We start from the raw sequence: 22,752 nt of genomic DNA on the forward strand, positions 1-22,752 counted from the left end.
ACTTTTATAAAATTCACTTTCGGGATATGGGCATTGATTGCAATGACAGCATTTATTGTCTACTCTAGTTGCACTTGTTATGGCCAAGTGAGGAGTGGGGTGGGGGGGGGAATCATAGTTGCCCTTCTTGCCCTTCCTGGGGTGTGCTGGAAGTAAAACCTATGGCCTGGGAGTTCTTAGAAAGGAATCCCTTTTTAGCTGTCTGGTGTGGTCTGAGTTAGTTAGCAGGCAGGAGAGAAGAACTAGACTTGTGGTGACCCACGTGGAAGAAAACATTGGCATGGTGTGATGTCAGTTGAGGTGCTGCAATTGGTTCCTGGGTTGGAGAAGGCAAATATCAGGCATTATTTGTGCATCATTACATTATCCCACCATGTTTGGGCAGGTGTACTGTACACCTGATGTAACTGTTGGCAGATTGTGAAACTGACACTGGATGGCAGGTAGTTGGTGCATTGAGTCCCTGCCTGACATCACTTTCTTGCTTCACCCCCATTCACCCAAAATTAGACAGAATGACAGAGGAAAATCTGTCTCTGGCTTTGTAATTTGGCTTGAAAACAGTAGAATTCTTTCTGACTGTATTTAGAACGTACCTCATGCACAGTGAGAGGCAGAAAGAAGAAGGACCTAATCTGACCCTGGAATGGTGCAAGCGATCGAGGAAAGTTGGTTAGTAATGTTTCGGTGTCAATGATTTAGATGTACATCTCCTTGGAAAAAATGATGCGACTTTGACCTTATGCTGTAGTTATAACAACAGATTCCAGGAGATTCTAGGCCACTCTTCCTTTGCCTTCAGTAGGGACCAATGTGTGGGGAATTGCAATGAGTGGCAGGGGAGGAAACACCTTACTTGCAACACAGAGTGGTGGCTGAAAGAGGACTGGCTGTTGATATGTGAAGGTGCATCATTGGCACAGGCCCTGCTCTGATACTTTGTGATACTGATGTCATTCGACCATGAATAATATTGAGGAACATTCATGTACTGATCAAAGTGAATCCGGGAATAAACATTTGTTCTCATTCTTGCAGGATCCCTTGCAAATCAATGATAGGGTGAGCATAGAGGTAGTGGGATGGTGAAGTTGGAGGATGAACCCAAGACCCTGGCTCGCTCTATACTGCTCAATCGGTTTGAAAGAAAGTCTTGAATGTACAAAAAGTGCGTTTATGACCTCAAGATATGATAAAGCAATTTACAGTCAAATGACGTACTTTTTGAAGAGTAATTACTCTTGTAATGTAGAAAATGCAGCAACTAATTTGTGCACTGTAAGACTCCCCAGAGAGCAATGTGATAGTGACCAGATCACCTGTTTTCGGTATTGGTTGAGAAATAGCAGGACTATCCAGATCCTCTTGAAAATAGAGTCATGCAACCTTTTATGTTGACATGGGAGGACAGATGGGGCCTTGGTTTAATGTCTCATCAAATAGACAGCACTTGCAACAGTGCAACACTCACTTTTGCTCCAATCGCATGTGTCTCCAGGTCCAAATACACAGAAAATTCCAGACTGAGAGAGTCCATGAAATATATGCAACGCCAAGTTAAGAATTGTCCTGGTTCTCATGAGATTGCAAATCGGTTGCCGAGGATTTCATTGAGCAAATGAGAAACATGTTGTAAAAGAAGATGTTTATCACTAGAAATGAACTGATTTTCCAAAAAGAAACTATGGTGCTGGTACACACACAAGGGGCTGATGATGCAGTCCTGGTGTGGAGGTACTTCAGGTGCCTGTCATCACATTATGGGCTCACAGTGATCGCGGAATCCAGATTCACCTGTTAGCTGAAGAATCGCACCCGCCGAGGCGAGTGGAAATTGAATAATTGTCATGGATGCAGTCCTGGGGCATGAAGACACCATGACAAAATGCAGAGCCGATAATCCACAGAAGCAAATTGAATTTTCTACCAAGAAACCAGCAACTTCCATTATGAAAATAAGATTAGCATCACCACATTATCTTCTAAGACTAGCTTATTAACACCACGTGTGATTTGGGTGACCAGTGATGCTTGATGGTTGGAACAAACAGGTGGCAGATTATTTTAGATCAAAAGGAACAAAGATAATGCTGGGCCTTCAGGCCCCTTGAACTAGGAGGCAATTTGTTTACTTTGTATCTTCTAAGGGTATATAAATCCCAACACAGACGCCAGTTCAACACAACTTGGTCCCAAGTGGTTTGTGTGGTTGATCCAACAGAGGTACTTTGTGAGGTGAGTACAATATCATTTTTTTTACATCTATTGTGATCGATTGAGTAGCTGATACTAATGTGCAACCAATACATTGAAATAAGATTGTGTGATTGAACAGTGTGACACAGCAAAGAAAATTGCTTTGATTGGTGGAATGTCTGCACTATAACACTGTACATTGTAGCCAAATGCTAAGTAGCAAGGAAATTAGATTGAAAGCTGTCAAACAATGTAAAGTAAATAGGTTAACACTTCATATAAAAAGCAGACAGAGGAATGTCACACAATCAACAGTATTTTCTAAACTTGAGATTTATTATCAGGACAAATTCAATGGGAATGACAGATTCCCGGGATAAATGTGTTACTGATTGGGAACATCAAGGAAGTCAAATCCTAAGCTACAGGCAGCTGTGTCTCATCCTGAGTCTATCTTCAGGTTTCCAATCCCTGAAACTGTGTCTCCAGGGCAATTTAAATTATTGGGAATCTGCAAATTAAACATTTTCCTGCATGCAATGGAAAGAGGCATCGAAAATTTCACTAACTGTTTCCTCTTCTGAAGGAATAATGATTGGTGACAAACTTTGTTTTACAATTGTTAGTTGAAACAATTTAAGGCTAAATGCTACACCTTTGTCCCACTCTGATAGTATTCCCCTGCAGAGAGTAGGTAGCTGGTCTGATCTCAGCTCTTCTACCTTTTTATTCTCTGATTCCCATTAGGAGATGTACAAAGTGGGCTGTGTCCATTCACCTGCCATTCTTCCCTGTACCTAACCAGAGATTCAGCTGACAGGTATTTAGCTCCTCCTCAATGGGACAGCAGGGATTGGGACCCTGCCCTGTGGGGAACTGTCATGAAACAACACCTGGAGCCTAGAGAATGGCTGCAATCATGTGCTAGTAAAGGAACTGAAATGCAGAGGAAACAGTGACGAGTCACACAAAGGATATTGGTTTGTTAACAGGGAATCTTAACTACGAGGGTAACAATGTGAGATTATGGACTTGCACCATTTCTCCACGTTCTTCTAACTTTATTGACCACAGATTTTCACAAAGACATTGACCCTGTGACAGGTTTGACGTATTCGACACTTCACCATGGAGCTTTCCCTCTTTGTGATGTGCATCCTGACTGTTACGTCCACGGCCTCGGCAAATCCCATCATAGATGAGGAATGGGAAATCTGGAAGCAGGCTTATGGAAAGAGCTACCCAAGTGTGGTAAGAAATTTAGGCTGATGTTCTAGTAGAGCACTGAGGGCTTGTTTAGGAAGTTCAGTATAAACTGTGACCCCCATCTATCTGTTAATGTTGTTCCTTTAAGACACTCCTTAAAATCTACTGCTTTGACCAAGCTATTGGTCATTTGACCTAACACCACCTTATCTAGCTCAGTGTCACACTTTGTTTCTCAATGTTCCTGTAAAGCACCATAGGGCGTTTTATTCTCTTAAAGGTGCTATGTAAATATTTGTTTTTGTTGTTCAGTTGGACGTAAGATATCACAGAGCTGTAAATGAAGAGCAGGGTTTCCCACAAAATCTCCTTTCGTGGTGATTTACATATTTACCACCAACCAATGACATGGTAGCTTTTGGCCATTTCTTCCAGTCAAATTTGTAAAAGACAAATAATGGTATTTTTCTCCTGTTTCCACCAATTAAATATTGGGAAGACTGAAGTCCTCGTCTTTATCGAAATGAGTCGAGACAATTGTCTTGCTAGCCTATGGTTCCTTCTAATTCGTTCCAAAACCATCTCTTGAAACTTTTTTGGTTTCCCCTTTCATTTCTTTGCTGCTGGTGGTTCGAATGCTCGTCTGATCTAAAGAGAAGTCTCAGCTTTGGGTTTGCTTCTCTCCTCCAAATCTAATTTTGATGACCTTGGCAAAGAATCTCCTTCTGTTGCTCTAATCTGTTCTACTAGTGCGGCTGACATCAAGTGTTGTCACCCACAACTTGAACATTCACTTGCCATGACTCATGGAATAGACATGCCATTTGCAACTTAGCCTCCGCTATCTTCCTTTTACTTGAAGGCAAGCAACAACATAGGGCATTGGGTGCTGTTGACAGTGCATTGCAGTAACTCAATCTTCTTTATGCAGCAGGAAGATATGGCCAGGAGAGCGATATGGTTGGAAAACATGGAGAAGATTGCAGCTCACAATGCTCAGTATCGTCAAGGAATTTCTACGTATGAAATGGCCATGAATCAATTTGGAGACTTGGTGAGTGATGTAACTGCTACAGGGTCAGATTTGCTGGTTTGGTACTGGGCGTGATGGCAAATAACTTGAGCCCAATTAAGCAAACCTGTTATAATCAAAATATCTTTTACATAAAATGTTTCTGTGAATTATTAACTTAATGGAACAATGTGGAGTTACAATGGCATAAACAAATAGATTTTGGCTTTGCATGCTTTGTGGAAATAGCCTCATATTAGGTATTATGCAATTATTTCTTTCAGACACCTGTGGAGTTTGTTCAATTCTACACTGATGTAAAGATGTATGAAATGACAAATTACACAGACAATACATTATCAGATGTTGAACTGGAGGAACTGGAAGAAGTTGAGGAAGTCGGTAATCTTCCCAAAGAGGTGGACTGGCGTCGAATGGGCTATGTTAGACAAGTAAAGAACCAGGTAGCGGCTACTTTTCACAATGTCTATTCAATGCCTCTGTGCAGGTCTGTTGATATGCTCGAGTTTCTTGAGGCTGTCGAATGATTCTTGTTTAATATTTTAAGTCCAAGGCTTGTTCATTTCTGTAAGCGCTAATTTCTAACTTTTAACATTTTAACTGCCTTGTTTTGACAGAAGTTGGAGCTGTGTCAAATGAGCAGCGTGAGGAATGATTCATAGGTGCTGTTCCCCTCAGAGCTACTAGATAGAGATCCTGAGAGCTGTTGCAGGCAATTGGGTTATTGATTATTGATTGATTCAAATAGACTACTTAGAAATATAGTTTCTTGTTAGATATTTGAACTTTAATAAAGGTACATCTAAATTCAGGGTCTTCAGAATTTTCCAGTGTCAATGTTCTCATCTAACACTTTGAGTGCCTGGCTCATTCCTGATGGTCTAGATGAAACATAATCAAAGTTGATTTACAAGTGGACTTCTAGCACTTTTATGTGACAGAATCGCATGCTTCAAAAAGCAATGAATAGGAGCTAGAGTGTTCTTGTGTAAAGTGTGTAACCTTGAATATCTTGAACAATTGGAATTGGAGCTTGGAGTTCCCCTGAATAGAAGCATGATATGACTTACACAATTTCACCACATTGCTGAACTTGAGAAAGTACAGAGGAGACATGTATAGAAACCTTGTGGCCATCTATGCTCCTTGGCCACTGCCCTTTTCCCTCCTCACCAGCACACTGTAATTCACCCAGTTCTTGATTCACAAGCTCATTGAATGCAGCCTCTGAGATGTGCGCAGCTGTGCTGCTGTACAGAAATCATGGTGAGAGGGACTGGAGTGCTGTGTTGAGCCACCCAGACAGCATATGGGCCACATGTTGAGGTTTGGAAACCCCAAAATGAATGGATACTCAGGCAGTAGCCTGGAATTAAATATTTTGCAGAACAGATTTCATTTGCATTCTGTCTCCGTGGAGTAGTTCTTGGAAATCATAGTTGAGGCAAAAGTATAATCAATCATTTGAACTCTATTGGTTTTCAATCAAACTAGGGAAGATTATGAGGAAAAGGTTTTGACATTTTGGTGTTTGCCAATTTATCTGCTTTTGCTTCAGGGCTGGTGTTTGTCCTGCTATGCGTTTGCTGCAGCCGGAGCTCTGGAAGGTCAACTGGCCAAGAAATGGAAGCAATATGTGGACCTGAGTGTACAAAACATCATTGACTGTTCAGATGAATATAACAATTATGGGTGCAATGGAGGCTTGCCATATCGTGCTTTTGAATACATACGTGACAATGGCATTGAATCTGATCAATCGTACCCCTACCAAGCAAAGGTACATTTACTGCCTGACTGCCTCCATTGCACACAGTTAAACATAGATGTCAATTATCAGTACTGAAAGATTTTCTGCTCTAAGGCACAGCTTTACATTTAACATTTACAAATTGTGTTTAGAGAAGCTGCCTGGATCTGAGTTTCCTCATATATAGTGGCAAAGAAATGACATTTTGAGTATCAGCAGTAAGGATGTCCTTCATTCCTAAAGTGCGTTAGTGGAGTGAATATTCTATTGTTCTTCAGCAGAACTGGTCTTCCCCCAGTGATCATTTCTGAATTATAACATCTTTCAACGATGCTCACTCTTTTAGGATCAAATGACGATCTGAACTAGGAAGAGATAATTTGTTAAAAAAAATTGTTAAGTATGAAGCCTTGATTGCAAGTAACCTCTAAGTCAGGGTCAGCATTACTAAGTTTGACACTTTCCTCATTTATTACCTATGGAAAAGATCTTCCACTAGGGATTGTAGATAGTGATCAGGAGAGGAAACCCTGACTGGAGTTCTGCCCCTTATATACTGGGCACTGAAGCCAAATTGTAACATCTCCTAGTACTACCCCAGCTAAGATCAGTTAACTTAGCATATAGTAGGAATTAAACTGAGACCTGTTGCCTTGTCCAGCAAAGATGCTCAGTGAATAAGCATGCTGAACCATTCAGCGAGTTGGATTTTGTGTGTGTTATGATGTGAAAGTTGAAGTTTATGGAAAATATTATGTCAATTTCTAAACAGACTTACTGTTTAATTACAGAAAAACAGCAAGTGCTTATTCAGTAGCTCTAAGAGTATCACCAAAATTAACACATTCAAAAGGTTTAAGCACAATACTGAGAAACAATTAACTCAAATGGTGGCAAGCGTTGGACCAATTTCTGTACTTGTTCATTCATCACTTGATTCCTGGATATTTTACAAGTCAGGTAAGAATATCCTAACCTTTTATTCGTGCTCTGTGGTTCAGATTTTGTTTATTTGTTTAGAAATACAGCACTGAAACAGGCCCTTCGGCCCACCGAGTCTGTGCCGACCATCAACCACCCATATACACGAATCCTACACTAATCCCATATTCCTACCACATCCCCCACATTTCCCGATATTTCCCTACCACCTACCTATACTAGGGGCAATTTATAATGGCCAATTTACCTGCCAACCTGCAAGTCTTTTGGCTTGTGGGAGGAAACTGGAGCACCCGGAGAAAACCCACGCAGACACAGGCAGTACCCAGAATTGAACCCGGGTCGCTGGAGCTGTGAGGCTGTGGTGCTAACCACTGCGCCACTGTGCCGCCCAGATTGTAGCTGGAATGTTCTGGGGGCAGGCCGGGAGGCAGGAAGGTTGACAAAAGACACAAGGACGCATCAGGTTGGGGGGGTGGGGGTTAGGGTGGGGGGGTTGGGGCAGTGGGGGGGGGGATGTGCGCAGTAGGGTGTGGTGTGTGTGCCTGACATCTTTGTGCTGCAATGCCATTTTGCCAGTGGTGGGAAAGTTGGCAGATTGGTTGCCGACAGGGAGGCCTATTGAGCCACTTATGTGGCCATTTCGGCTGCCTCCCTCTTCTGTGGGTATTTTCTGAGTTGGGGTGCCCACTGTCATGTGGGGAGACCACCCAATGAAACTTGGCGTCCTCCTAATAGGTTCTGGGACAGCCCCCCATTTTGTGCACTGCGCAGCCCATGGAGTGGCTCTCAGTGATAACAGCTACTGTGGCAAGGGCATCGCCAGTACTTAATGACACCTGGCACTGGCATTCCTCAACCACCCTTACCCCTCTTTGAGTGCACCTGCGATTAAAGAGCCTGCTCCCTGCAGCTGCAGCCTCAGCAATGGCCACCGTTAGCGATGATGATGCTGAGGCTGCTGAGCTGCCAGCCCTCTAATTGGATCGGCAACTCTTAGGGGTGGGGGTGTGGTCAGGTCCCCACCTCCCTGGGTCTCTCCGCCAGCTGAAGTGGTTTCACCTCCCGCTTTCGGCTCCGGTAGTGTGACTTCTACTGTGCGAGTTCAATTTAGCCCTCTATCTCACATTGATGTCTTTTACAGTCAAATTGTAAGAGGACCAATGGGATAACATTCCACCTTCAGAGACAGAGTCTGCCACCACAACACCCCTGCTCTTTGCAATTATCTGCCGATACAGCTTCTTTGCTCCTTCTCTCTTTTGCAATTTTGCTTTGAAATTTCGCTCTTTGATCAGTCCTTCAGTCATTTCTCTAACAACTTCCTGTTTGGTGTCCTTGGGACAATTTGCTTTGTGGAGGATGTTGTATGAATGCAAATCTTGTTGCTCTGGTCTTCCCAATCCTATATCATGTTATTTGAGATGTGAGTTTGGAATTGTTTGAATCTACAGTACTGTCCTCTCTTTTACAGGTATCTTTGACAATGTTAAGTGCAACATTGATAATATTGACCATGCAGTGGTCTTGGTGGGGTATGTGGATGAGCATCCAGAAGGCTACTGGATCATTAAAAACAGGTAAGTAATATCTACAAGTTAAGAACTTCCAGGTAGTATGGAAATCTTTTGAATCCTAGAGATTATACAGAGATGCTGGTAAAGAAGGCCTGGGATTCAATTTTCTGATGATGAGGAAGAATTAAGGAACATGGCTTGAGCTGGCCTTCCTGAAGCTTTCAAGATCATGAAAATGAGGCCAATTATGAACCAAGGCAATAAAAGATATGAATGAGCACAATCCAATTTCATTTATTTCCCATTGCATCTTGTATGATAAATACAATGAGAATACTTAACCCTGCCTCATTTTTGTGTAAATGCATTGGCAACATTGCAGTGTCTCAACTAACTGGCACTTCCCATTATTCTCACAGACTATGTTTGCTTCTTCCTTCACCTGGAGTCTCTCAGCCTTGCTTTGGTTGAGTAGAACGGGAAAGTGAACCGCTTTGTCTCTCTGGCTGCGTTAAATTGACTTCTCCAGGAAAAGACGATAGAGGCAAAAGCTGATTTTGTTCTTTCCCTCAACTCTATGTATTGGGGATTGCCCTGCCCAGTTGCCAATCACTGTTTTCACCTTGACTGAATATCCCACTCCGCTTCACTGGACGTGGAAGCTCAGTATATTGTCTGATTAGTCAAATCCTCTGCTGTGCACATTGAATAACCATCCTTGCATTAGGGGTGCAAACTGCTATGGACTGCACTCAATGACTCCTCATTATCTCCAAGCTAATCTGATATGCAAGAGTACACAAATGTACTTCCATCTGGTATTCCACCTAATTGTCCTAATCATTTTTCTAGATGGATTTTCACATCTCCAGATGTAAATTGGTAAACTGAACCTGAAGTCCTACTGATAACAACATAATATAAATTAAAGCAAAGTACTTTCAAGCCAAATGAAAGATTTGTAGAATTACAGAAGGAATCTGGCAAGGTTCCTTTCTGTGTTAATTTTGGATGTGATTAGATTGGTATTGAATACTAACAAATATTCTTGCTTTTCTAGCTGGGGAACATCCTGGGGTGAGGATGGCTACATGCGCATGGTTAAGGGCAAGAACATGTGTGGGATTAACTATTGTGCTTCGTACCCTATAATCTGAAGACTTTCAACTTCAATAACAAAAGCAATCATTCCAATGAAATTATATTAGATGACATTATGTACTTAGCAACTATTCTGTGTGAATGATATTGGAACTGAGCTGCCTGGTTCTTGACCAATTCTACTCTATTGACTCTAGATGCAGTACGAAACTGACTACATTACATTCAACCTCCCCTAGTTTCAAGTTTATTTTGCAAATTTTTGTTCACAATGTGAAGTGTATTTTGTTGTTGTTTTATTGGTGGGTTGTTTGAATGGTGCTTCTTGTAATCAATAAAAGAATGTTTCATAGAATTGTGTAATTCTGGTGAGAGAATGAGCTAGGTGCTTGAATAAGAGAATTATAAAGAGCACAGGGAGTGATCATGTGAGTGGGAGTGGGAGGATACTAGGTGGCTTAAATGGAGGAAACTATTTTGTTGGGCTGAATGGCCTGTTTTCAGGCTGCAAAATTTGATGATTCTGCTACACCTTTCAAAATTCACTTTGCTCTACTTTACCCTTATAAATTTATTCCCCTGATGAGAGCAATGCTGGTAAGGCCACATTATTGCCCATGCTTAGTTGTCATGAGACGGTAGTGGTATGTCTTCTTGAATCAATGTCGACCTTGCACTGATAATATCTGCCTGATGACTTTCGCATGATCTCCAGCATTTTGACCCAGCAATGGTGAAGGTATGGTGCTATATTTCCATGTCAAGATGGTGTGTGAATTGGAGGGGATGGTGTTCCCATGATGTTCCTGCTCTAGTCCTTCTCAGTGGTAGAGGTCATGGGGCTGGGAGGTGCTTTTGAAGTCAACTGGAGTTGCCATGCATCTCCAAGTTAGCTGCTGCCACAATTGACTGGTGGATATTGAGATCAGGAGTTCTGATCTGTTGTGGATGGTGTCTAGCTTCTTGAGTGCTGCACGTATTAAAATTGTTATGGATAGGTGGGAGATCATGTGGATGACTTCTGCTTTTCACCCAGGGCGGCACAGTGGCGCAGTGGTTAGCACCGCCGCCTCACAGCTCCAGCGACCCGGGTTCAATTCCAGGCGCTGCCTGTGTGGAGTTTGCAAGTTCTCCCTGTGTCTGCGTGGGTTTCCTCCGGGTGCTCCGGTTTCCTCCCACAAGCCAAAAGACTTGCAGGTTGGTAGGTAAATTGGCCATTATAAATTGCCCCTAGTATAGGTAGGTGGTAGGGAAATATAGGGACAGGTGGGGATGTGGTAGGGATATGGAATTAGTGTAAGATTAGTATAAATGGGTGGTCGATGGTCGGCACAGACTCGGTGGGCCGAAGGGCCTGTTTCAGTGCTGTATCTCTAAACCTCTAAACTGACCATAGATGATTTTAGTCCCCATGTATTTTAAAGGTCAAATAAACAGACGAGCAACAGGTTTTCTCATAGGGAAACAAGAAAGATAAATATTTATTCAACAATACCCGAAAATATTTGCAACCTCACCCACTCTCACATGCACGTTCATATACACACACACAAGAAGAGATAGAGATTAGAAGATATCACGCATTTAAGTCTGATTGTTATAAAAAGAATTCACTTTGATACCTCCTTGGTTTACTAGGAAGATTTTTTTTAACAGCGGTGCAGGCCTGCTCTTCCTGTTCTTGGCTCACTGAAGTATTGCTGACTCCTTTGGTTCAGACTCAGTCAAAGTCCGTGGCATGAGCTCTGTTACAATTTATCATGTGGGGACTTTTCAAGGTTACCTTGTAGTCTCTGCCTCTGTGGTTCAAAGATGTTCAAGGGTCTTCTTCTTGGCTGGAATGTATCTATCAGCTTCCAGACTGACAGGTTTTCTCTCAATCTTTTAGAGAAGTCTCTTTTTTAAGGAAATACCTTATCAGGTTTGGTTTCGGTCAGGTGACCATACACCCTGTTGTGTTCATACAATGTCTTTGAATATATGACAGTTATTACACATTGGGGTTTGAATGTGGCTCATCTTGATGAAGTGGTGTTATGTCCCATCTGTTATCTTTGCTTTGAATCCAGCGTCTCCCTGTCTGTGAAGGCATTTGCCAACCTAATTCTTGAGGATAGGAACCATTTAGCATTGAATGTGCTGTTTAGCATTTAATGCGATTTCCCCAGGACTAGTCCAGACGTGATGATGATTTAGTCTCCAACATTCACTATGTATATTTGCAGCACAGGAGAGGTCACCTGACCTCTTACTCCATCTTGTCTGCAGCAAAAGTGTGTCCATTTTTTGGAGTTTAGTTCTTCAGTTCATGTTTATAGTTCATAATTGCTTCCTGGGTGAGTGTGACAAAGTTCTGGCGAAAATCATCGTCAAATGGAACTATTAATTTCATCATATGGAACACTGCTTGAAGCCTTTTACTGAACATTGCAGATAACTTTTTAAAAAGCAGAACTGAACAGTTAAAATATGGCCAAACACATTTGTATTTTGAGGAGACAAAGATTCTGCTGAGAGACAGAAGCAAATTACCAATCTAGCTGGAACAATGTAGGTACTCCCTGATTCAATTAGCTAGATTGGTTTTGCCAATAGGGGGTAATCAAAGGACATCAACGCCCCTTTGACTTTGTAAAAGCCAAACTCCACCCTCCCACCGAGTATGTCTGAAAGACTCTTAAATCCCAACAACGGTCCCGGAACTGTTGTTTCAGATGAAGAGATGGCCATATGACCCACCTGCTTGGGTAAGACTGAGGTTTTTGAATTGTGCCTCAGAGTGAACAAGAGACTGCAACTGAACTTCAGGAGAAAGGATCTCTCTCTGTGTCTCTCTCTCCAGCAAAGTCCCAGGGAAACCACAGTGGCAGTTTCTAACCCTAAAGACTACAAAACATTAAAGGCGACCAGCAAGAAGACAATTGAAACCTCCCTTTGGCTTACTGGAACCAGAGAAGCAAGGCTGAAATTGTGCACGTGGCCCCAGCGAGGACTCCAAGGCTTTGCATACAAACATAGGAATTAGGAGCAGGAGTAGGCCACTCGGCTCTTCTAGCCTTCTCCGCCATTCAAAATAAGTTCATGGCTGAACTGATTACTCCACATTTCCACCTGCCCCCGATAACCTTCCACCCCTTGCTTGTCAAGAATCTATCTACCTCTACTTAAAAATATTCAAAGACTCTGATTCCACTGCCTTTTGAGGAAGAGAATTCCAAAGACTCACGGCTCTCTGAGAGCAAAAATTTCTCCTCATCTCTGTCTTAAATGGGCGACCCCTTTATTGCCAACTTTAGTGCAACCTCCTGACTCTTTCTTTCCCTCTGTATCTATTTGTGTGTGTGTGTGTGTGTCTCGTATGCATATGAGCATGGATGCGTTGCATATTTTAGTAACTTTAACCGGTTTAGAGTGATAAGGTTAATGAACTTACACCTTTCTTGTTTAAACTCAAGAAAACCTGTCTGATTGGTTCATTTGTAACAATGAGTATGGGCTCACTGAGGTGATGAGCTAAAATCACTGTGTTTAAAAGATAAACCCTGTTATGGCCAAAGCAGAGAAGAGGCAAGAGGGGAGCCTGAGATCCCTTCCTCACCTGGTCGTGACAAAGTGAATGATAATTGTTCTATCACAATCATGAGTCCAACCTTGTAGATGGTGTAGAGGGTTTGAGAGTTTAAGAAGTAAAGCATTTCAACCCAGGCTCCCTACTTTAACTAGATATGCATTCCTTTAAAAGAATACACTTCAGTGCAAAAATTTAACTAATTAGTTAATTAAACCATAAAATGTTGTAAGCTTTTATGCTTAGCATCTGATAAATGATAGATTCATGTTTCGGACAAAGATGAAGGGATTTCGAACTTGACCAGGAGTTAAAACATCACAATTCTCTTCCTATACTTTGAGGTGTATTGATTGTTGTTATGTAGGCAAGCATATCAGCCATTTTTCACACTGCAAGATATCCCATTGGCAGCAATGAGGTGAATGATTGGATAATCTGTTTTTGATGATGTTAGTTAAGGGAGGAATGCTAAGATGCTGAGAAATTGTCCTATTCTTTTGATAATGCTTTGGGATCTTTATTATCCACCTGAACAGGGAGACAGTGATTGAGTTTAACATTTCGTCTAAAGGATGGCACCTCTGACAACAGCAACAATACCTTGTCTTCATATGGCACATTTATTATAGTAAAATGAAGCAAAATTTGACACTGAGCCAGGGAAGCCAAGGGCAGAAGGCTAAAAGCTTAGACAAAGAGGTAGGTTTTAAGGAATGTCTTAAAGAGGAAAAGAGAGGTTGACTGCACTGGAGTGTTAGCACGGGTTATGTACTGATAGAGAGCTTGAAACCTTAACTCTGTTATCTAGTCACATTAAATGCAGCAGTGTGATGAAAGTGGGCAATGATATCACTCTCCTGTGGCTATTATGAGACACAAAATGCAATTGTCGACCACCTTATCAGTTGTCTGTTTGATAACTCTGTGGCTAGTATGTCAGCAAGGTAGAACAATTGAGGATAGTGGTGACCTCAATCTCACTGGGCGATGCAGTATCTAAGATGCAGTTGAACTCAGTCTCTGTAGCTGACAACAGTTGCCTTGCCAACAGTGTCAGGACCGTGCAGTTAAAGGCACTGAAATTCCAGTCTGGATCCAGTGGGTGGATAACCTCCTATGGCCAGAACCCAATGTCTGGTTATTGGCTTGAAATTGTTTTGTGGTGGATGGGGGAGTACATGGTCATGGATCAATCTCCACCATTCCCTGCCTATGCAGGCAGCATGTCAGGGGGAGTTCCCAGGTTTCTGCTGGGAAATTCTTCCCTTTTCTCCCACTTGGGCATCATCAGACCTCGCATCAAGTGAGAGCTGATATGAACCCTGCACTCTTGCTTCAGAGTCAGAAAGTTGTGAGTTCTACCCTACACCAGAAACTAGAGCACAATGTGTAGGCTGACATTCGAGTGCAGTACTGAGGGAGGACTGCACTTCCAGAAGTGCTCTCTTTTGGATGAAACATTAAACCGAGGCACTCTCTACCTGCTCAGGATATAAAATATCCAACTGCACTATGGGAAAGAGAAGAGAGGAATTCTCCTCTGTGTCCTGATCAATATTTATTGTCTAACTACCAACACTAGAACAGATTATTTGGTCATTATTGCAGTGTTTTTATTTGAAGTTTTTGCCAGGTGATTAAAGAAAATTATTTCCCGTGAGGATATAAATTTAAGATCAGCACCCAATAAACAAAGGTAAGGTGAATTAATATCTAATTGCTTATTTATTTATTATATTGACACCGTGAACCAGTAGGGGAAGAAAAATACATAATAATTTAGAGGGCAGGCTTAGGTGTACTCAGCTGAATAACCTCCTTCTGAATTGTAAAATGTTATAAAAGTCTATGGATTCATAACACTACTAAGCTTTCCATTGTACCTGTACTATGTTCTCTGTGAATGAACCATATCCTAACACGAGCCCCACACATTGTGTACAGAAACACCAAGTTGTGTACATTCAGTCATTTTTATTGCTTTGCTTTTTGTATATTATATAATGGAATAGAAAGACACCAAAGGTAAAAGATTTTGACATGCAAACATTCACCGTACAAGAGGTCATTTCCTAATGGCAATTGACAACACAGTGAATACATCGATTATTGGTTCTTCCTGCAAACTTGTTTGCACTCAAGAAGCTTAATGGAATTTAATATACACACAATGCAGTCGCCAGGAGTTCACACTCAGCTACAGAAAACATTTAGCCCACAGACCCTTCAAGCAATGCACTCAAAACAGTTAAATGTTGGAGTTCTCCAGAATCAGTTTCTCCAGAGTGTTAGTTTTATCTTTTGAAGCCCACATCCTTAGGCTGTTAAATAGTGGATATGGGTGGTTATGCTACACATGTTCTTGAACATAATCATCTTCATGTAGCCATTATCACCCCAGCCTTTTCCAAAGCTAGAATAATAAAGAATATTTGTTAATATACAAAATAGCTCTTGTCACAACCAAAGTAAAGATGGCAAGAGTCCCTATACAATTGTTTCTTTATAACATTGAGACCTACATATTCTAAAATTGGTAGAATTCAGATCCTGCTGCAAGGACCTGACCCATCTCTACACTTCTCTGCACTCCACGTTCCACCTCATGCTTTCTGCCCATCTGGTTCTCACCTCCAACGCATCACCCCCTCCAATCTATTCAGTGACAGCTCTTGTCCTACACTTTGAACATCTGTCCCTCAACCTCTCTGCCTTGATTTTCCTCTCCTCACTTTCAACACTTCTTTCTTCAACCATACTTTCAGTCACCCTTCTGTGAAAGCTTGGCATCCATTTTCTCTGAAGCATTTGCAGGTGTTTTCTACTTTAAAGGTACCATTCCAAGTTTTCTTGCTTCAAAAGGAAGCAAGCCAACTTCCTTAGCTTTTCGTCATGAGCAGTTAGCCTGAGTATCTTTCACCGGTTAAAGTCTCAAGCATTCCCCACTTTTTTGACTCTTCGGCCGCAATCTTTATCACTTACCTGTTTTTAATGATCCAATAACTTTCATTTGCATTGTTCACATAACCCACCACTGTCACAGCATGGTTAACATCCTTATTGCAATTAGAATCATCAAAGATACCTGTAAAGGAACTTAGTATGAGCACATCATTTCAAGCCCAAATTTTAGAATATAAAGAGGTGACGGTGTTGACTAATGCACATTTTCACTGAAGTTCATCCAAAAGGTACACTTCAATTTTAAATTTGTCAAGTTGTAATATGCTTTTTAAAAAAAAATTAACTTTCTATTAAAAACCACATTTACTTATTAACAATATTTCATCTTTTTCCACACCTGTATGTGTCTGATGGGACAGTGCAGAGGGAGCTTTACTCTGCATCTAACGTGCTGTACCTTACTTGGATGTATTTGATGGGACAGTGTAGTGGGAGTTTTACACCGGATCTTGCGAGTGCAAAAAGTGTGGTTACCATTTAAATGAAATGATTTGTTGAGTCCGAATGGAGATTGTGAAACAGGTGCCCAGTGCAGTAGATTGCAAGATATGTTACAAACTACAGAGTGAAGAGCATTGCAGAGTAGGAATTAGCTTACCACTGCCTTTAAACTCCATGAATGCTTTTGACATGAAAACATAGACAGAAATTGGTCCATGATCTGCCACTAACGTCATCATTTCTTCCTCGGTTGCTGACCAAGAGGACTTGTATGAACTGATTGTGCCAACAGAATCTTGTTGATTGAATTTGCAACTCTCTTTCTGCAGGTTGGAGGAGAAAAGAAGCATTTCTTAAAATCAAAATAGTAGGATAGTGATTTCCAGAATTTTGTTTCTGAATTATTTACTAACTTCTGAAATTATATAAAATGCAAAAAGAGGATCTTTCCTGAGCGGGTCAGCATATTCACTCAGTGAGGAGCTGAGGCATGCAGTTCAGGAAAGCCCCAAACATTATCCCAGATCTTTTATCAAGTTAGTTGATCTCAATAGAGCAGCTATAGAAACACTACAACTGGCTCAGGGAGGGAACCAGTCATTCTGCATTCCCACCCATGATCACTATCAAGCTTGGTTGTGATGCTCTCCAATATCAAAGGGCCTACCAGGACCAGGGTCAAGACTTCAATCGTGAAGAAAGATCACTTGAGCAAATAAGAATTTTCCAGTTAAGCCTTTGTCTTAGTGGTAGCATTCCTGCCTCTGAGTGAGAAGGTGCAGAAGACCAGGATGTAGAAGCAGTCTGGGTAGAGATGAGAAATCATAAAGGCAAGAAGTCACTTGTGGGAGTGGTGTACAGGCCACCTAACATTAACCACACTGTATGACAGAGTATAAAGGATGAAATAATGGCAGCTTGTCAGAAAGGTACAGCGATAATTATGGGCATTTTAACCTACATATAGGCTGGAAAAGTCAGATGGGTAGAGGTAGCCTAGATGAGGAGTACATAGAATGTTTTCAGAATAATTTCTTGGAACAATACGTTCGGGAGCCAACCAGAGAGCAGGCTATACTAGACCTGGTATTGTGCAATGATATGGGATTAATTAATGACCTCATAGTTGAGACGCCCCGATGGACCTGCCATCCGTGGTTAACTAAAATAGTTAAAGATAGTATCAAACTTAAAGAAAAAGCATATAATTGCGCAAAGATGGGAGACAGGTCAGAAGATTGGACAGAATATAAAAAACAGCAAAGAATGATGAAAATATTGATAAGGAAGGTAAAATTAGAGTACGAGAGAAAGCTAGCTAGAAATATAAAGACAGATAGTAAGAGATATTTAAAAAAGAAAAGAGTTCACAAAGTGAACGTTGGTCCTATAGAAAGTGAGTCTCGGGAATTAATAATGGATAATAGGAGATGGCAGATGAATTGAACAGATATTTTGCATCGGTCTTCACTATTGAGGATAGAAGTAACACCCAATATTATCTGTAAGTCAGGAAATGGAAGGGAAGGAGGAGCTCAAGAAAATTACGATCACTAGGGAAGTGGTACTGAATAAATTGTTGCAGTTGCGGGCTGACAAATCTCCGTGTCCTGATGAACTTCATCCGAGGGTCTTAAAAGAAGTGGCTGGTGAGATAGTTGATGTGTTAGTTTTAATTTTCCAAAATTCCCTAGATTCAGGGAAGGTTCCGTTAGATTGGAAAATAGCGAATGTAACTCCTTTATTCAAAAAGGGAGTGAGACAGAAAGCAGAAACTACAGGCCAGTTAGCTTTATGTCTGTCTTAGGGAAAATGTTAGAAACTATTATTAAAGACGTTATAGCAGGGCATTTGGAAAAATTCAAGGTAATCAGGCAGAGTCAACATGGTTTTGTGAAAGGGAAATCATGTTTAACTAATTTATTGGAGTTCTTTGAGGGAGTTACATGTGCTGTGGATAAAGGGGAACCGGTGGATGTATTGTACTTAGATTTCCAGAAGGCATTTGATAAGGTATCACATCAAAGGTTATTGCAGAAAATAAAAGCTCATGGTGTAGGGGTAACATATTGGCATGGATAGAAGATTGGCTAGCTCACAGGAAATAGAGAGTAGGCATAAATGGGTCATTTTCTGGTTGGCAAGATGTAACGAGTGGTGTGCCACAGGGATCTGTGCGGGGCGTCAACTTTTTACAATTGATATAAATGACTTAGATGAAGGGACCGAAGTTATTGTTGCTAAATTTGCTGATGACACAAAGATAGGTAGGACAGTAACTTGTGAAGTGGACATAAGGGGACTACAAAGGGATATAGTTAGGTTAAGTGAGTGGACAAAGACCTGACAAATGGAGTATAATGTGGGAAAGTGTGAAATTGTCCACTTTGGCAGGAAGAATAAAAAGGAAGCATATTATCTAAATGGTGATAGATTGCAGAGCTCTGAGATGCAGAGGGATCTGGGTGTCCTAGTGCATGAATCACAAAAGGTTAGTATGCAGGTACAGCATGTAATTAGGAAAGCTAATAGAATGTTATTGTTTATCGTGAGGGGAATTGAATATAAAAGTAGGGAGGTTATGCTTCAGCTATACAGGGCATTGGTGAGACCACATCTGAAGTACTGTGTACGCTATTGGTCTCCTTATTTAAGGAAGGATGTAAATGCATTGGAGGCAGTACAGAGAAGGTTTATTAGATTAATAACTGAAATGGGGGGCTGTCTTATGAGGAAAAATTGGACAGGCTAGGCTTGAATTCGCTGGAATTTAGAAGAGTAACAGGCGACTTGATTGAAACATATAAGATGCTGAGGGGTCTTGACAGGTTGGATGTGGAAAGGATGTTTCCTCTTGTGGGAGAATCTAGAACTAGGGGCCACTGTTTAAAAATAGGGGGTTGCCCATTTAAGACAGAGATGAGGAGAAATTTTTTCTCTCAGAGGGTCGTGAGTCTTTGGAATTTTCTTCCTCAAAAGGCGGTGGAAGCAGAGTCTTTGAATATTTTTAAGGCAGAGGTAGATAGATTCTTGAAAAGCAAGGGGGTGGGAGGTTATCGGGGGTAGGTGGAAATGTGATGTAATCAGTTCAGCCATGAACGTACTGAATGGCGGAGCAGGCTCGAAGAGCCGAGTGGCCTACCCCTGCTCCTAATTCATATGTTTGTATGTTTGCACTCCACTCAAGACAATCCCAGTGTTTAGTGATCAGAGCTTTGTTTTTGAATTGACATCCAGTGGGATGTTTGCAACTGGTGGGGGCCCCCTCCCCCGCCTCTCTCGTATTGTTGTATGGATTCTAGGGAATCATAAGTTGTAAAGATCGTTTCAGCCATGGAAGGTCTATCAGACTCTTAACCAGCCTGTGAGTCCTTCTGCTATTTTCCAAGGGAAGAATGCGAATATATGAAAATTAATAAATGAGTATTAATGAAATACATTATAGTTCAGAATTGATCACTGAGGAAGAGGGTCTTTTGGGGAAGGAGAATGGGAAATTCGCTGCACTGATACAAATTCTGAATTAAGTATTTCCTTACTGCTTATTTCAGAATGTAATTTTTTTGCTACTGTACATGCAGATACCTCAAACCAGAATATATTTCCAAATTGATAGTGCACAACCACTGTACACTGTGTGAAAATGGGAACAGTAAGGCATTAAAGCATACCTTTGCCTTGTAGGGGTACGTACTACTAGATTCAATTCCATTTTCCTTTATGTATTTATATGCTTCATTCACCCATCCTGCGTTGCACCCTTCATCTTGATAGCTCTTTGCACAGTCCACGAGGTTTTGCTCACTGAGTGAGGTGAGTTGTTGCGAGTTTTTGGCCAGTCGTCCTTCCACTGTTGCAGCTGCAGTAAATGCCCAGCAGGATGCGCACGAACCCTATTCATAAAACATTGAAAATACTAACATGTCGAAACTCTTTCTCTGGAACATTTATCATTTTAAATGAAAACTAATAGTTTGAAACGTTAATTACCTATATGTGAATTTCATTATTCAGATACCTGATTATTAAGAACCCGTTCTGTGGACACTCCTCAAAATGTGTAAAAGTCTTGCATATAAGGCTAAATTTTAACCAGTTGTCTGGGGATAGGCTTGGAGGTGGGAGGGGACTGTAAAATGGCGAGAGAAGGTGGTGGGGGTCAGGGGACGGTGGGGAGGCAGGTGGAGTGCCCGTTGTCCTCCCGCCACCATGACATTTTGCCAGCGGCACGAAAGGCAGTAGATGACCGTGCCGCCCAGAGGCCAATTGAGTCACTTAAGTGGCCAACCAAGGGCTTCTTCCCACTGCCACTGGCATTGTACGAGTAAGGGGTGGGCCCTCCATCGCGTGGGGAGACTGCCTGGTGAACCCTGTGGGCTCAGGAGGGAGGCCCTCGTATTCAGGCATGCTCTGGCCCACAGTGGGGCCCTTGGGGGCAATGGCAGTTCCCACGGCAACCGCCACCCTCACTTGACTTTCTGGGACTGGCCTGACCGATCCTGGCGCCCCCAGACCTCATTGACCTGGATGGGAGGGTGGCCTGCTCCCATGTTGTGCTCTCTTCTAGCCGCAGTCCAACATCAGCCACCGTTCCCGGTGGCACTGCTGAGCCTGCTGATTTGCCGACCCTCCGGGGCTGGGCGTCCATTCTTTTAAAGGGACTCCCATGGCAACTGCTGCGGTGGTCCCACAAACAGCTGATGCGGGGTTGCCATCGGCTATCGAGTCCGTTGTCGGGGTTCCTGCTACCCTGACAAAATTCCGGCCAACGTGTGCACTTTCTATCCGTGTCAAACTTACTTACTGTAACAATTTTCTCATCACACAATGTTAGCAATGTCAATATTATTATAAAACAGTGGATATGTTTTATTATATTTTCATGGGTCAAATTGGAATGGCAGCAGTCCACCACAGAACCCGATGCTGGGATTACGGGGCCCGATCCTCCCGGCGGCGGGGAGACTCTGTGGCGGGTCCTCCGATGCTCTGCGATGGGACTCTGGTTCAAATATTTAAATTAACTCTCTGCATTCATTTAAATTGAATTACCCGCGACCTTACCTTCGGTTCCAGATTTTCAGTGCAACGGGCGGCACTCACACACCTTCACTTTCCTGTCCAGGGAAGCTGGTGCCACTGAGGTGGGCAACCCATCATCTGTAGAGTAGTGGGAGGAGGGGGGGTGCAGGGGGAGGGGAGATGGGGTAAACTCTGCACTTGGTGCCGGTGGGAGGGGGAATGATGTCAACTCTGCACTTAGTGCAATTCAGGGGAGAAAGGGTCAACTCTGCAATTTTAGTGCAGTGGGGTGGGGGGCAACGGGAAAACATTTACTTGCAGTGAAGTGGGGGGGGGGGACAGGGAATACATTACATCCTCTGAGCAGAGCTAACAGCCCTTTAAAAATGGCGCCAGCACCTGTGCAAAGGCAGTTGATGCTGTTCATAGCGCTGCCAAGGCCATCCTTGCCACATGATTGCGGGGGCTGGGGGGAGGCTGCCCTACATATTCTAATGGGCTTAAGGGTGTGGCAGCGGGTGGCCTGTCCATGCTGGCCTCCACTTTTTACCCCGCGGAAATCAAAAATGCAGCCCAGTGTGTGTAGGGACTTTAGTAAATGACAGGATCAGATTCAGCACTAACACCCCCAGCAATCAAATAACTTTGCAACATCAGCAATGTGACTTCATGGGCAATGACTGATTATTTATGCTTGGTGTACTGGGGAGCTGCTCTGAGATTGTCAGTGCTTTCTGGAGAGAGGGAAGAGAATCGGCAAAAAATCGGCATCTGTATTTCTTTCCAACAATGAAAATCACCTCCAATTGGATTGTGCCAACAGCAAAGCACAGACTATTTCTGTTGGTATTTACGTCAGCTCATAGGATTTAAAGCCATTTAAATAACAGTTTACATACTGAAGTTGTAAATGACATTGTGAAAAGTGATGAGCACCTGGTCCTTCACATCAGTAACAATGCCTTCGTCACGCCAATCCACGCTGTCTGGAAGCGCCTCTAGTCTGAAC

The 22,752-nt window shown here is 42.3% G+C and overlaps 2 protein-coding genes across 2 annotated transcripts; one reads left to right on the forward strand and one right to left on the reverse strand.

The window, feature by feature from the left end:
* The first annotated feature begins 3,324 nt into the window (after positions 1-3,324).
* LOC137351407 (cathepsin K-like) lies at positions 3,325-9,801 on the forward strand. The gene is made up of 7 exons (XM_068015854.1): positions 3,325-3,447; positions 4,334-4,456; positions 4,699-4,878; positions 5,994-6,215; positions 6,977-7,145; positions 8,602-8,707; positions 9,705-9,801. The coding sequence occupies exons 1-7, from the start codon at positions 3,325-3,327 to the stop codon at positions 9,799-9,801; spliced, it is 1,020 nt and encodes a 339-aa protein (XP_067871955.1).
* A 5,831-nt stretch (positions 9,802-15,632) lies between these two features.
* Positions 15,633-21,271, reverse strand: LOC137351456 (procathepsin L-like). The gene is made up of 6 exons (XM_068015904.1): positions 21,192-21,271; positions 21,010-21,091; positions 20,393-20,614; positions 16,879-17,044; positions 16,299-16,401; positions 15,633-15,729 (listed from the first exon to the last, which is right to left on the reverse strand). Exons 1-6 carry the CDS (start codon positions 21,269-21,271, stop codon positions 15,633-15,635), a joined length of 750 nt encoding a protein of 249 aa, XP_067872005.1.
* Between the last annotated feature and the right edge of the window lie 1,481 nt (positions 21,272-22,752).

The sequence above is a fragment of the Heterodontus francisci genome, chromosome 36 (genome assembly GCF_036365525.1).
Source record: "Heterodontus francisci isolate sHetFra1 chromosome 36, sHetFra1.hap1, whole genome shotgun sequence".
NCBI lineage: Eukaryota > Metazoa > Chordata > Chondrichthyes > Heterodontiformes > Heterodontidae > Heterodontus > Heterodontus francisci.